Below are 15,992 nucleotides of genomic sequence, written 5' to 3' on the forward strand. Positions count from 1 at the left end.
AAGTGATTCAAATGCCTCCCCGCTGGTATTTGGTCTTTCATAAGCGACCAATAACAAGGGTAATTAGATTAGGACAATTTTCAGGCACCTGCCGTACTTTCAATCATCCAATCGTATCTGGCTGGGCAGAAACAATCACACACGCGCAGAAACATCGTTGTTTAGCCTTGCTTCGGAACATGTTTAGATTTCCTTAAAATATCGCTTAAGGTTCACTTTCAAAGGGAGACTGCAATATCAAAGCTACTTCTGATGTTTATTGTGGCTTTCTCGCAAAATATGTTGTTTTTATTTTTTATTTTTCTTATCAGCACTTTGAATTCAAGTGCAGGTAAGTTGAGATTCAGTTACGTGAAAGTACCTTAGAATAATGTTTATTCCTACGAGTCATCCTTGACACATGAGTCTCAAATGGTTTGGTTTTTTTGATGCGAAGGCTACTCTTCCACAAAACAGCTGTAAGCGGCTCAGAAGCTTTATGCTTGCATATTTTTTAATTATCATGAGAAAAAAAGCTAGTATTCCTGTGTTCTTCATATCTTTTAAAGCTAAATGAGTTTTAAGAGATAAAAATGTCCATCAAAAATTGTATAACTTTTAGCGAAAAACCACGTAATTACTTTATCGTAAATAGAAAAACTAAAATGTCTAAATTGTTGCAATTTTCTAAATCATTGTAACCGACTAAATATTCATCCATGATCCAGCTCAATTTCTGTAAAATGATGAGAACGGGCTATCAGTACTAGTCGTTTATTAACTTTTCTGTTCATTCCCCTTTGTCCTCTCTTTGAACTATTTTAAAACTTAAGTGCGATTTTTGTGATATAGTTTGATTATTTTGTTACTCCTGTTATTCAGTGCGTATCAGAATATTTCCATTTCTGTTGTGTTTTTGAATTTACAACTACCAAAGAATCGCTGCATGTGGAGCAATATAGTTTTGATATTTTTATTAATCCCTACTTTCATCTTAAAATATCAGGCGAATAATTGTTTCAGTTTGTCCGTTTAGTCATCCGATAATCGAATAAATAGTAAGAATTTTCTCAAGACTTTTGAGAACGTGCCAGAGTAAATTTTGACTGTTTAGTCTTTCGAAATCTTTTTTGTCAATAATAATCTCAATGCTGAGTTGAATATCAAAACGGACTAGGACTTTCGTCATTTAACTTGTTACTTGCTTCCAGGCTACAATTTCAACTATTAATAACCTATTGTTCTCACTAGTTTTTATGCCGAACTTTATCGTTTTTTTCTTTTTTCTTGATATTAAGTCTGATAAATTATATATATTAAACATTAAACACATGTCAGAGGACTAGAATTCAACAGATCACCTTTAAGTTGGTACAAATCAAACAATAAGGACAAACCAGGTTACTCGTAAAAAAGTCAACTCTCGAAAAAAACCAGAGAAACGAAATGAGTACATATGTACCTTATTACATGAAATTTTCGCGACACTTTAATTTCTCGAATTTCGCGATTTTTTTTTTAACCGCGAAATTAAAGTGACGCGATTAATAAGTGTCGCGAACATAACATGACGCGAAAATTAAGTGAATAACAATACATCAATAATAGCTAATAATGAAGAAAGGACGAACTTGTAAGCATTGAAGCGCTGACAAAATCATGTTTTTATCTATTCTGTGGCAATTGCAACGTCTTCATACCAAGACATTTACAATCGAGGATAGAGGCGAAATCATTCGAGTCTTAATGTATTCTTCATTTCTTGGTTTTTAACTGAATGATTCATCATCTTTAAAAACAATTTTGTCTATTCCCTGAATCGGAAGTAATTAATTCATGCGTCTATGTTGTTGAGCTTTCCTCAGGGTCGTTGTCAGTCAATTCCCGAGTATTTAAACCAAAGATTCGTGATTCTTCAAAGATTTAAAACTTTGATTCATGATTCATGATTCCGCGTCCATCCCGAAATTTACACAAATGACTTTGGAGATCATGGTCAATTGAGTAAATTAACGAAAAAGCGTAAAATTCTTGTGGAAATTGTAACAACTTTGTTGTTACTGTTCTCATAAAGACCCGTCGCTGCATCTCTTGTTGTAAACTTTGACGTTATTGCAAATGATGAAGTTGTTCTATTTGCTTCAAGGATAAGTTAAATACCTTCAAATAGCGTCTTACTAAAGATTGCGACATTAAAGTGATTCTTAGTACAAGAATTTCGCAAAAAACGCGAAATTTAGGTGTCGCGAAATACGCGCATCGTAAAATCGCGAAATTAACGTTTCGCGAAACTTTCATGTAATTAGGTATAACACGGACAATGACACATTTATTTTGGTCAGAATGTGAGCGCTTTCATTCCGACGCAGTTCCTTTATCGGCAATTCATTTGTTTGCTGTGCTATTGCCCATTCAGTACAATTCTCGTCACCCCAAAAGCTCCATACAAAACATAGCATTATTTTTTTCAACCCTGGACACAACTGTTGAGGCACTGTCTATTTATGCCCCCTTATCTAAACAATTTATTTCAATGAAATAAATCTCAGTTGTAATGGGTTGTTTTCACGTGACCTAATCGCCGCCATGTTGGTGGACGAAAACAAAAGATCTCTCATTAGCATCTTTTGTTCGTCCACCAGAAGTCGTACATTTCTCTATTGTTCTTGTTCGAAAACGTCCTATTACGAATCACCCTTCCCCTCAGCTGTGACAATGTTGTGCGATAGCCCAGTTATTTGTGCTTCTCCGTAAGAAAAATTGCTATGGGTGGGGAGAAAGGGGGAGGGGTATTTTAGGGCTTTTTATTGTAGTTATTGTCTAAAAGGACGAAACTTGAGAAGGGTCTCAACTACTTTTATCCGGGATTGTAGCTTGTTCAATTAAGATGTTCATCACCGATTTGCATTTGTAATCGAACTTTTCAGAAGTTCCTAGCTCTGAGATAATTGAAACACTGGAACTGCATTTGATGAGAACGTACGACAAAAAATCATCACCAACCAATCATTAGAGAAGGGAGTCTCTGTTACTCTTGACTTGGCGTTGAATCAGATCATAGATGTGGTGAGCTCTACTCTTTGTCAGGAAATAGAATATTGTACAGTTTAAGTACACAAAACTCTTAAGGTGATTGCTTTGTTTTGCACCGCGCATCTCATACTGCGCATAAAATTGCGACTTTGGAGATGGCGGCGTTTCACGCCGGCCATCTAAAGAGAGGCACAATGGCCGCTTTTGCTGTTCAAGAGCTTTTAAGTGCAATCAGGATAATTCTACTCGGTTATTAAAGAAGGTGCTGTTTTGGAACTCACCCCAGTCCTTTCGCGGAAAAAGATCATTTTGAAGCCGAAATTGCCCCTTTGCCATCCATTTATCATAATCTTGCGAAGAAACGAGAGAAACGAGCACGGTTTTGGTTTTGCTTACTCGTAATAGGTCACGGAAAACAAATTTTAAGGAGGATTAAGTTGGATAGTAGAGGTTGTAGTATTTAAATATAAATGACGTAAAACTGCATTTGGAGACCGACAATGAGTGCAAGGTGATGGCTGTAGCGGTCCCATTTTTCTTACATTTCTTTGTAAGATTGAACATTTGAAATCACTTTACTTAAAGATTATAGCCCGGACAAACAAGTAGGTTCAAGTTTTCAGTAATATTCAGTAGCTTTTGCTACATAACAACAATTTTTCCCGTTGATCTAGTTTCGAACGCTTCTCGCGTAATTCGGTAAAAAACACTTAGGATAAAGGGTATACAGCGCGAAAACAAGCACGGTGACCCCATCTCGTTATTGCATATTTTTAATTTCCTGTGTATGAATATCAATTGCGCCAAGTTTGAAAAAATTCTGGATCGCACCTCATTTTCAAGGGAATTACCTTAACCTTTGTTGCGTTTCTACAGAACAAGCGTGCTCAAACTATGACTGCAGTCCTTTGGGTACGGCAGGTGGGTTCCTCTGAAATAAGTCATTTCATTTTCTGTGGTTAACATTTACTGCCTCCTCGACTGCAATTGCGACACTGCACTATTTTGAGGATCATTTTAGTCTTAGCAGTATAGCGGTGCAATTGTCATAGGCTTAGCTCTTACAAGTCTCTTATAGCTCAGAGGTACAGCATCGGAACTAACTATAAAATGATAGATCGTGGGCTCGATTTCTGCGAAGAAAAACCAAATATATCTAGAGAAATACAACTATTCAGTCGTTTTCCCAGAATCTTTGTTCTCGGTAAAATCCGTTGTCAGGTTGAATTCGTTTTACCTAGATTACAATGGTGATCCTCATTTACCACGGTTGAATACGCACTCAGATGAATCGATGAAACTTCTTTGGAGCCTAAATTAACCCTAGAGAAAATTAGGGCCACGTTAGAATTAGTTTTGGTTGTTATACATGGATATCAATTGACTTGTTATACAAAAGTAAATAATGAAAGAACTGTATTGAGTTGAGCATGGATCTTGAGGTCCGAGTTCGAATACGGGTAAGTGTATAGTACAGTTCTGTGTTTCCTTACTGTGTTGTAATGTTGAGAGTGAGGGATGAGTGTATCATGCTGACAGAAACCTACAAGATGATACGAAACATTAAGATGTGAGATGCGTAAGACAGCTTGAGGGACGGTAAATGAGTTTTCAGTCGTTTTGGGGGGTTGACAAGTGCTTTAAACTAGGTAGAGTGTAGATTCAACCTAGGTAAAATGACGATCACCTATTTAACCTAGGTAAAAACGGATTTAACCTGAGACCGGAGTTGACCGACAACATCTACAGTTGCCATCTCTTCGTACATCTCTAAACGAATTCGAGGGCCGCGATGTAAATTCGCGGTCCCGGCCGTTTTCGACCTCAACAGTTCGGCCAAGTGCGAGACACGTGCCTCCAATTTAGACTTTGTAAGAGGCATTTGCTTAAAAGCAAAGTTTGACCAGATTTGACAAATTTGACCAAAAATGATAATTTGTCAAATGACACTTACAAATTTGTTTGCTCACGATTGAGTAGATTGAGTAGAAGCAAGAGCGAATTAGATAAGAGTGTTGGGTGGGCTCCACAGCACAGTCACAAATGAGTCTATTTTTAGAATACCCCTTCCCGCGAAAATCAGTTGCTATGTCCACGAAAAAAAAACATGAAAACATGACAGAAGCAGTTACGCGTGACATTGAGTCTTCTGATTTGTTACAATTGGCGGCCCTGTGTTTGTTTCGCGATCAAAGAATATCTATAAAAACTAAATCCATTTGTGACTGTACTGGGGCAAAACCGCAAAGTGATAGATCAACCTCTTATTTAATTCACTCTTGGTAGAAGTTTATCCAGCCCTTATCAAATGCAGCATCCAAGTTAACGATGCTATTGCGAGATGTTTTCTCTCCCGAAAGTACTTGCGTGAATATAATAATGTACGACAAATAGCGCATCCAGTTGTTAAATTACTGAGTCTTCGATAGCATCCTTTACAACTCAAATATCTCATCGTGTTCATCCCTCGATTGTAACTTTATCACACATTCTTTTGCTTTCCTTTAGTACTGGAGAGACCACCGCCTTCAATGGAATAGCTCTAATTATGACGACGTTAATTTCATTGTAAGACCAGCTAGCCACTTGTGGCTTCCAGATATAACACTCTATAACAAGTAAGTATCATCGACCTTTTCTGACTTAATCCGTTATCATCGGAACTATTTTTTCCAATATAATTTACGTTTGTCACGCCTATTTGAACGCACTCAGTCCGGTTTGCGTTCTTGTACGTAAAGGCAAAAACTCCAAAAAGAACCAATCGCCAAATTGGTCAATTACCACTTCAAAAACAAAGTATTTGGTTTTGGAAAATTTTTTGGGAATAATGGTTAACCCAATTACAAGCATTTTCAATTAAGTTCAAAAATAACACTTCGTCTTACCTATTTTTACACAAATAGCACAAAGTGTTGCAGCTGTGTTTGCACAGGGAACCATCATTAGTAGAGTAACCTCGGCATGTAATAATTAAGTAATTATATGTACGATAGTCTAGTTTATTGACGGCTCCGGCCCATCATTATTCAGGGATTTTAAGGGGTGAAGAAACAGTCCTGCGCCCTAATCACTTGGCCACGATGCCTCTCAATTGATTTTGATTTCCGGTGCAATATGAATTCAGCAAATTGGTTTGCTTAAACAAAGAAAGGGCGGCCTTGTAGGTGTTTCGGCCCAGTCCTCCGGAAATTGAAGGCTACTGTTATGCATCATGCAAACGTTTTCTTTTGTTTTCAATGAAAAACATGGCTGTTTATCACGTGAGTGTAAACCCGATATATTTTGAGTCTCTTAGTATTCAAGCTGGGTGTCTGTCCACCATGCTTATGATATACAATTTTTTCAGTGCCAGAGATGACTACAACATCGATAAAGAAGCGTATCACAGTCTTACCATATCTTCCGATGGCAACATATCAAGATTCTTCCCAACCATTTACAAAGCATCTTGCAAGTTAGACGTGACTAATTTCCCTTTGACGACCAGGTATCACTCTTTGAACGACATCAGTTATTTATGCTAAGCCATGAAAGTTATTGATTTTTGCAAAAATGAAGACCAAGGAGTTAAAATGAGGCCACCACATCATGTTTTATATAGGTTCGAAACGGTTTTTCTGAGCAATGTTCAAACAGTTCCAGGAAAGTTTGAAGAGAACACTAATACCCCATTCACACCAACAAAACATGTTTAATTAATCTGGGTCATTAACATAGTGAAAATCAGGCACAAAAAAATGTAGGAATGGCTTTTACATGAGATTCAATACAGGCGCGTACAATTGAAGTAGACCCAAAGATAACCCACACCTGTGTCGGATGCGGAAAAGTCTTCCTTTCCCGAATTGGACTGTTTAGTCAAAGCTGACGCTGTGCCAGCCGTGAAAGTGACACGGCATCCAACTGAAGGAGCATCATCTGTGGTCAAGACAGACCGACGGAGGCCATACTAGCCATACTACTTTGATCTGAGCTAAATGTGTAGTCGACAAAAATCAGTATACATGATTTTTAAGAAAAAGCTTTGAATCCGTGTTGGAACTAAACATCTTCAAACATGATTAAGGTTTGGTGTGAACGGGGCATAAGACAAAAAAAAGTTCACTTACTTACGATGTTGGAACGGTATGTTGGCCGCGCGTCGTTTGTCTGATCAACCTTGCTTTAATGTTCGCTTCAAAAAGTGCCGTTTCAAAAATGTTACGTAAATTATACTGGTTAAGTTAAAAGTTGGCAACTTTCTTTGAATATTTATCGCTTGAAAGAGTGTTGATTGTCCTATTGTTTCCTTGCATGAAGTGTTGTTGTATGACATGCCATTAAAATTGACATTAGACCACGCCCAGTAATTATTTTTAGTGATCCTGCATTAAGCGGCCAGTTTCTCAAGTCCCGAGGGTGGCCGCTATATACAGGTTCGGCTGCAGAAACATTGGTTTTCCTCGTACAAATGTTCAGTTTCAACTTCAACCCAAGACTGAACTTTGACACTCTTCCAAATGATAGATGAATCCAATGTATCTTCGATTGTGGTAGATTTCTTTACTCAAACTTAACACAGACTTTTTTGGACGTACGTTTCTTTGGGCCGAAATGGTCCGAAAACGGGATCAGCTGGTAAGTGTCAATTACCGCTCGTCAAAGTGTCTTTAGCTCGTCAAGTCGCCCTTTGAATGTTTTTCAAGTAAATCTTGTAAATTAGAAAATGGCCCCTGCTATAGAAATAACAAATCTTCCTCGGCCGAAAGTTACGTACTAGATAAGTAAAGAAATTAGCTACGTAAAATCAAGGGTTTTATCATTGGAGGAAAATCGGCGCGGGTGGTAAATTTAAGTGCTTTTAAACAATATGAATAATAAATGACACTATACAAACTCCTTCCGAACGTGTCTATTTATTATATAGAAAATGGAATGAAGAAAGTGTGATGATACCCGTCTTATTAAGGTTCGGATGATAGATTATGGTTTCCTATTATTTTAAGCTATTTGTTGATGATCTTAAATTTTTGGCATTTGGCGGTATGCTTTGCAAACACGATGAACAAAAAAAAAAATACCAAACAGAGAGTCAAAGCGTGCATTTCTTAAGGAATAACCCAACCATTAATTAAAAAGCTAAGTTATAAAACGTAAGTTGTCATTGGAAATTTCACTTCAAAAACAGAAATTGATAAAATCTAATCCAATTTTTCTTATTTCCTTGAAATACTTCTTAAAATGATTTTTTTCTTCATCTCATGGAATTTTCCGTCATCTTTTTTCATTTCATTTAGGAGGCAAATGCCAGTAAAATTAAAGAAACAATACCTGCTTTTCCATTTGTGTTTGTACACGATAAGTGAAAGAACCCACAAACATAGCGCAATACTGCCGAGAAAGACTTGATTTCTCATTATTCGCTTTTGAAGGTTCATCAGCAAAGACTGGTTACGCACAATGTGTTGTGGTCTGACCTTATCTGGACGGAGGCGTCTCAATTCCTAAAATAAATTGTAAACTGTGTAATAAGCAGTCTGGCTAAACTCCCCCGAAAACCATTGCAAATAAATTCCTGAAAAGCCCCGAGGGGAGAGAAACCGAAAACACCTGATTTGCCACATTCCACCGTCAGATCGAGAAAGTGTGTTATGACTTATGTTGTAAACCAAAATGATGGAATGTTTCATATGACCCGTACGGCCGCCGCCGCGCGCTTTCATTTGCAAAACTATTGCAAAATCCCCGTATGAGGGCCGTACCTGTAGCGCGATGGCGCGAGCAGGGCCGGAAAAGCCGTCCGGCCCTGCTAGGATCGCGTACGGCCCTCATACGGGGATTTTCTCATAGTTTTCATCGCGCGCGCGTGATGCGAAATAAAACAACTTTGTTGCAATTGCTATATAAATCCCGACTTTTCGGTCAAAAGAGCGACGTAATTGAACATTCCGAATTTGGTTACCCGTAAAATAAAAAGGGAATAGCGCGGTGGTCATGATAAAATGCTTATTGACTGAGTTAGGTCGGGCCGGACGGGAACAATATTTGCCCTCGTAATGGCGCACGGACCTCGCTGCGCTCGGTCCGTACGACATGACCTCATGCCAAATATTTTCCCGTCCGGCCCTCCCACTCAGTCAATAAGATACATATTATAGTTGTTTTTGGTATTTAATGATCAGGTGATTGGAGAGGTTTTTAGGGGCTGATTGGCTCCTAGATTATGCAATATTTTCCCATAATTGTCTCGCGAATGGTGATCCCTGTTCAACCATGGCTTCTCCAAAATATACCATAATATTCAACAATCAGTTCCGCTTCGCATTCAGTAGCTTTTAAAGTATAGCATTCCGTCGTGATTGTCACGTGGAGTCCGTGCATCAGCACTGTCTCTCGATTGGCTCACGTCTGTGGTCGAACATGAATATCTACATATAAATATTTTTCCCAGTGCGTGAGCTCGCGGTATTCACCGAATCCTGCAATCTGGTTGAGAGGGCTCGCAGCGGACGCTATCGTTCCGTCATGAGTCGTCGATTACACCACTTGCTACATTGCAATTTTATCATGGTACTTGCCTTTAATATCTCGATGATTATAATATTTTTTTAATGAAGCTTCTTTCTTTTCATTTGCTTTACATCTGTTTTCTGTACTGTCTACTTGCTAGAAAGTTTTCAGGAATCATGGCGACATTAGAGCCCTAGATTGTTAGGGGTTTTGCAAGCATTTCTTGAGTTTAGGTTATCGAGTCTTATTAGTATAAGTACAAAAAGCGCTACACACAATTTACACAGATTTTATTGGGGATAAATTGCTGGTAATGAATAGCAGGCGAAAGGTTTTTTTTCAGTCACAACATTGTATCCATTTAGCCTTCATTGGTTCTGGGCTACGAATAACGTGGCTAAAATTGAACTCAATTAGCAGGTGGCTACCTAGTCAGAGCTTAATTCACTGATGGAACATTAAGCACTGGGAACATCAATGCTTAGTCCCTTCCCACAAATACTTTCTGGAGGAAGGAAAAACGGTCCATCAGGGAGCCACCAACACATAAAAGAGAGAAAGGGCATAACAAGGCATCAGAATAGCCGGGCTTTACATGCAAACCCCAAGCCCGTTTAATTCGGAAACCGACAATCATTTAGAGAGGAACGTGTTTTTAGTTTATTACAAGTAACCTCGTTTTTTCGTCGCTTGCATTTTCAGGATGAAAGACTACAAACTATGACCACCATTGTGTGGTACGACTAGTAAGTATTCATCAAACCGCGCAGTAAAGAAGCTCGTACATAGGCTAGCAAAGCGTGCGTGTGCGTTTGTTCTGAAACAACAGGGAGTTTAAACACGTGACGTTTTTGAGCCACGGACGGCAACCCGAAGGGAGCTGTACTTGTCTTGTCACTACCACCTTTTTATTGCTAAGTATCTTTCCTCCATTAGAGATGATTGGGTTAAAAATCTGGGAGACACTACTGTCCGGGCATGCGACATGTTTCATTTCCGGTTACCGTCCGCAGCTCAAAAACGTCGCGTGCTTAAACTCCCTAGTATTCCAGAACAAACTCTCTTGGAGTCAGAACAATACGGCAACCACGACTCGTCACAATTATTCAAAATGGCGGCGACCGAGAAATTTGAAAACCAAAACAAGTGTTTTTTAAATCATTTTGTTCGGATACAAAACGCTTTCATTGAAAAAAGTTTGAACAATTTTAATTGTAAACCTTATGTTCTGTACTTTAAAGTTTTTGAAGTTGTTGTTTTAGTGGAGGTTCCTTTTAAAGTCCCTTGTCCACCCTACAGGCATTGCGTGCCGTGCAACAATTTTCATTTATGAAAATCCCGTCAAAGCTGAAATTCATCCAACTGATCGCTACAATAAGCAATGCGAATTTCCATAACAAAAATACACGTTCGAAAAGCCTGTCTGTGTTGAAAGTGGAAAGATCTTGTCTCATTTCTCAGCAAAAATTCCATTTGATGGGACCAGATCGATTCGGCATTAATTCTTTGACTGGAGTTAAAAATGATCTTTTGTTTTTCAGTATTGGAATGACTTCAGATTGAAATGGAATAGCTCCCATTATGGAGGGATTAAGTCGTTTGTAACATCTTCCAAGAAACTCTGGCTTCCAGATATCACACTGTTATAACAAGTAAGCAAATTGATATCCAGTGCGTATGCGCTTTGCGGGGTCCATATTTATTTAGATGAAGCCGTAGTTTTCGTTGAATGTCTGTACGGGTATTTACCTTGCAGCATCAGAATGGAATGTCATTGTAAATGCCAAACAGATCGACGGGATATTGTGCCCGCCGACTTCTGAAATGAACGTTCCTAACTTGTTCCCATTGTAATTTTGTGACTATTCAGAAAAGTTGAAGAGGTATTGATGTTCTCGTGTGCCGCAACAGAATTCTCATTTTGTGCCAGGATTTACGATGTGGTTATTCATCGCGTTGCCGATTTGGGAAAAAGGGAAAAGGACAGCACTCAACTTAAAATCATTTTTTTTGGGTCCTTAAAGCGAATGTTTCCACGTTTCGTGCGAGATAAAGGAGATGGCATGGGTTTGTTATCCTCTGAAAATCAAGAGAAAATACGAATAAAGAATTTTTCGAGGTTTCAACGTTTAAACAGCTTACAGCGCTTATTTGTCCCTATTTTATTCTTTAGTGCAAATGACAATTACGATAAAGAGAAAGAAGAATACTACGGACTCACCGTGAGTTCAAACGGCGACGTAGGCTGGTTCTACCCGACAATTTTCAAGAGTTCATGTACAATAGACGTTACTTATTTTCCATTTGATGATCAGGTAATAAGAAGTGGATTTTTTTTTTTTCATTTATGGGCAAGATGTCTTCTTCGGGCCATGCGTCGTGTCATCGTTAAAACTGTGCGCAAAACCCACTCAGAGATTAAATGAACCTATGGTGTATTGGCTCTAACAAAGTTAATGCATCATTTCAACGTTTCTTAGTCATAATTCAAACATGGCTCTTAAAATGTACCTCACGAACGTTCGTTCGTTTGTTCTTTTATTTTTTCATTCAGTCATTTATTTATTTATTTATTTTATTTACTTTTTTTTTTATTGTTGTCGTTACACTGATGTTGTTGAATTTTGTAAACCATAGCTGTCCTTTTTTTGCTTTCGTTATTAAATAATTATCACAAACCTAAACCAGGCCCGAGTTGTTCAAGCGATGGATAGCGCTATCCACCGGATCAAGAGAAAATGAGGGGACAGAGAGGGAGGCTCAAGGCGTTGGCCGGGATATGTTATGTCCACGAAAGTTATTTTTAGACGAACGGAAGTCTTTGTTCTAGGGAAAGTCTGTCTTCCGAGACGTCCGCATGCAGTCTTGCTTCGCTCTCAGGTTCTAGTGAAAAGAGAAAATGATGGCGCACGTGGAAGGCTGATGAATATGTATTTTCTCTCAAACATCGGACCGAGGTTGGCCTGCATGCGGACGTCTCGGAAGACTTCCGCTCGTCTAAAAATAACTTTCGTGGACATGACATATCCCAAGGGCTGGACCGGGAGCCTCCTTCTCTGTCCCCTCATTTTCTCTTGACCGGATAAATCACTATCCAGAGGATAAACACTGGCAAAATCGATTGAGTTATCCAGTGGATAGTGATTTATCCGGCGGATAGCGCTATCCATTGTTTGAACAACTGGGGCCAGAATGTTGGACTATTTATCCGGCATAATTTAGATTCATAATCGCGAATTAATTGAGAAAACTAGAAAAAAGAACAAAAACTTGCCCTGTTCTACATATCAACAGTAAAAAAAGTGAATTAGCCGGTATTCAAATTAAACAGCGAGTTGAGATGCAGACAAAAGTTGACAGAAAGGTACAAGTTAGAAACTACTGAAGACATAAACACATGAACTTTGTGCATTTGAATTCACTTTATGGGGCACTTTCATTTAAAAATGAACATCCAGCTCTATTTCATTTTCAGAAATGTGTTCTGAAGTTTGGCTCGTGGTCCTATCACGGCTTGAGTATGGATATATTCCACAGTGGGCCTGGAGACACCGCAACGTTCATCGATAATGGAGAGTGGGTTCTAGTTGGGATGCCTGTGACCAAATTCATTACAAAGTACCGATGTTGTCCTGAGCCTTATCCTTTCATCACATATAACATTGTAATTCGTCGTCGAACCATGTACTATATCTTGAATTTCTTGACACCATGTGTCCTCATGTCAGCTTTAACAATTCTGGGGTTTTTCCTACCGGTGGAGTCTGGGGAGAGAATGAACGTCGGCGTGACGGTTCTCTTATCGTTAACTGTTATACTCCTGTTGCTGGCGGAAGAGCTTCCGGCAACTTCCGAAGTTGTGCCGCTGATTTCTCGATACTACACATTGACGATGATTAATGTATTCATCTCCATCGTTTTCACCTGCGTCGTGCTCACATTTCATCACCATGCACCAACTCCTCTGCCAGCCTGGGTACGAATGTTTATTTGCCAATGGTGCGCAAGTGTATTGCGGGTCAAGAGAAATGGCGACACTAGTGACTCCAGCTGTGCTTGGGCGAAAAGGTTTTTTAGAAATCATAATATTAGAAGACATTCCCTCGGCGAGCGGCTTTACGGTGGCGGTAGTGCCGAGCCTGTAGCTACAAATCCTTTTTTGCCTGCGACTAATCATAACAATAGCACATGTCCGCCTAATTCAGAATCAGCTATGTCGATTCAATTAAAGAAATTTGATGAAAGAAATCCGAACTTACGGAAGCGAATGATTCAAGGTTTGAAGCAGTCTGAGGCTTTGGATATTCTGGTAAAAAGGACTAAAAAAGACAATGAAAAATAAAGACACCAAGAGGAGTGGCGTTTTGCTGCAAAGGTTCTCAATCGTTTATTTATGTGGATTGTACTGCTTTTGGTAGTGTTCAACTGTCTTAGTGTCTTATTCTCGGCACCGACAGAGAATTTGAATTGAATACCGAGCAGCCGATTTCCTGCCACTTTGAGACAACACATGCAGCAACTCTATCTGGAAACATAGACATCTCTGTACAATTCCGTCATTTTTAACCCGACAACTGGGTGGAAAACTACCTTAGTTCCAGGTAGACGGTTTACGATCCTAGGTTGAAGTGTCTGTGTTTCTATTTCAGTCCGTGTTGTTATTCCATAAGTCATGATCGCAAGAATAACACTCCAAGGAGTTCAAGAAAGCAAAGTACAGTAACTTTTGCTTCACAAAATCATCATGATCCCCGAATACACTATCTGTATGGTCTCTAACAAGCAAATTTATGTCCAGTTAAAAAGAGATAAATTGGTTAGGCGAAGAAGGTCATGAATAAAACTAATTATAACAGGTCTTGTTATTCTCAAGAATAGTTAAGAAAGTGAATTCAGATCTAGTCCATGAAAAATTATGATTACGTTTACCATTAACATGCACAAAAAGAAACATGAAATAAGTAACATAAGTTAAGTTATCTTTGAATCAAGCAGCCAGTAAAGTCAGTAGAGTCCACAGAAAGGCTTAACGGAGCTTTTCTTTCCGACATTATTTGCCAGGATGTCCCTGAAGGTTTGGTTAACGAGGAGACATCGCTATCAGAACAATGGGACAAAAACAAAATGTCCTATGAAACTAGGAAAAGCCCCTGGGAAGCTTTCATTTGTGGTCCGAGTTTGTGAGACTACATCCAGGGTGAGCTTTTCAAGTATACATCGAAACACGAATGAGGCAGAAAATAACGTTACATGATTAATGTGTGGTCCAATAAAATGTATAAATAATTAGTTATAGGACTACGAAGCGTATAATTGGTTAATTTTGATCCGTGAGAAGACCAAAGATAAAGTCAATGAAAATACAAAAGCAATATGTTGTTGCAAATCGTAAAAAACATACACCTATATAGCATAAAAAACCTTAAATGAATGATTAAAGATAGGATGTCAAAATATGTCAATAAATGTTAAGTTCTTTGTTAGTCGGTTTGGATAATTTGTTTGACGTTTTTTTGAATCGGTCAAGGTCACCTGTACGCCCCTCCGTAGGCAACTAATACGTAGGCAACTAGGCAACTAGTACGGTATTGCCCAGGGATATGAAATTGCTGCAGACATTCTTTTTTACATATGCGTAATAGAACGAGGAGTTCAGTATTACAGGATAAAAACGAGGGATTTTTTAAAATCCCTCGTTTTTATCCTCGTCTTAAAAGACGACTGGTGATTTCTTTGCATAATTTTTAAATATCTTCTTTATGCCCGTCTAAAAGATAAAATTCTCTAGACTGAAGGATAACTACAAAAAGCTGTTCTGGTTTATTTCAAAAGATATGCCAAGTACTTGAAAAAATTCTCAGGTTAAGACGGCGAAACTGCAGGATAAATGTTTTATAGAACAAATGACACTGCGTGACTATAGGCGAAAGCACAAGATAAGACAAGACGCAAGTTTCAAAATATTACGATTAAGAGGTAGGTAATCCTTCGTATAGGTTTTAGGTGACTCCTGCTCAAAGCGAGGCTCGGCATTATCTATGCGCAGTGCATTCTGATCACAAGCGCGATGCATTGCATTGAAAAGCCAGCCAAGCCAAAAGTATTGTGATTTTCCACGGTATATTTATTGTGAATAACTCTGATTAGCCAATATAAATACCACAATACTCATTGTTTGTCCCTCCAAAATTGTGAATAAGCATTGTGTAATATTCTACCCTGGGTATTGTTATCAATGATATGTTAATAAGGTATGGAGAATCGCTCTGGCCTTCCCCAAGCCTGCCTCCATTCTCATCTTCCTGACAACACAAAATGTTTACTTCTCTCAATTCCACTGATAACTTATACACGACCTCAGAATCGCTGTGGCCTGGGACAAGCCCAAGATCAGGCGAAGATGGGAGCCATGAGGGTCAATCTCGATTTACTCGAATGGTTGGGAGGGTGGGTTGCCAAACCCTTCCCTTTTGCGGCCTCGAGTAGAA

The 15,992-nt window shown here is 38.8% G+C and overlaps 1 protein-coding gene across 1 annotated transcript; it reads left to right on the top strand.

The window, feature by feature from the left end:
• Positions 1 to 205: 205 nt before the first annotated feature.
• On the top strand, positions 206 to 14,925 carry LOC138037891 (neuronal acetylcholine receptor subunit alpha-7-like). The gene is made up of 6 exons (XM_068883745.1): positions 206 to 331; positions 3,889 to 3,933; positions 5,521 to 5,630; positions 6,362 to 6,458; positions 11,775 to 11,819; positions 12,980 to 14,925. The coding sequence occupies exons 2-6, from the start codon at positions 3,907 to 3,909 to the stop codon at positions 13,844 to 13,846; spliced, it is 1,146 nt and encodes a 381-aa protein (XP_068739846.1). The 5' UTR covers positions 206 to 331; positions 3,889 to 3,906; the 3' UTR covers positions 13,847 to 14,925.
• The last annotated feature ends 1,067 nt before the right edge of the window (positions 14,926 to 15,992 follow it).

Source organism: Montipora capricornis, chromosome 2 (genome assembly GCF_036669925.1).
Source record: "Montipora capricornis isolate CH-2021 chromosome 2, ASM3666992v2, whole genome shotgun sequence".
NCBI classification, from domain to species: Eukaryota; Metazoa; Cnidaria; class Anthozoa; order Scleractinia; family Acroporidae; genus Montipora; species Montipora capricornis.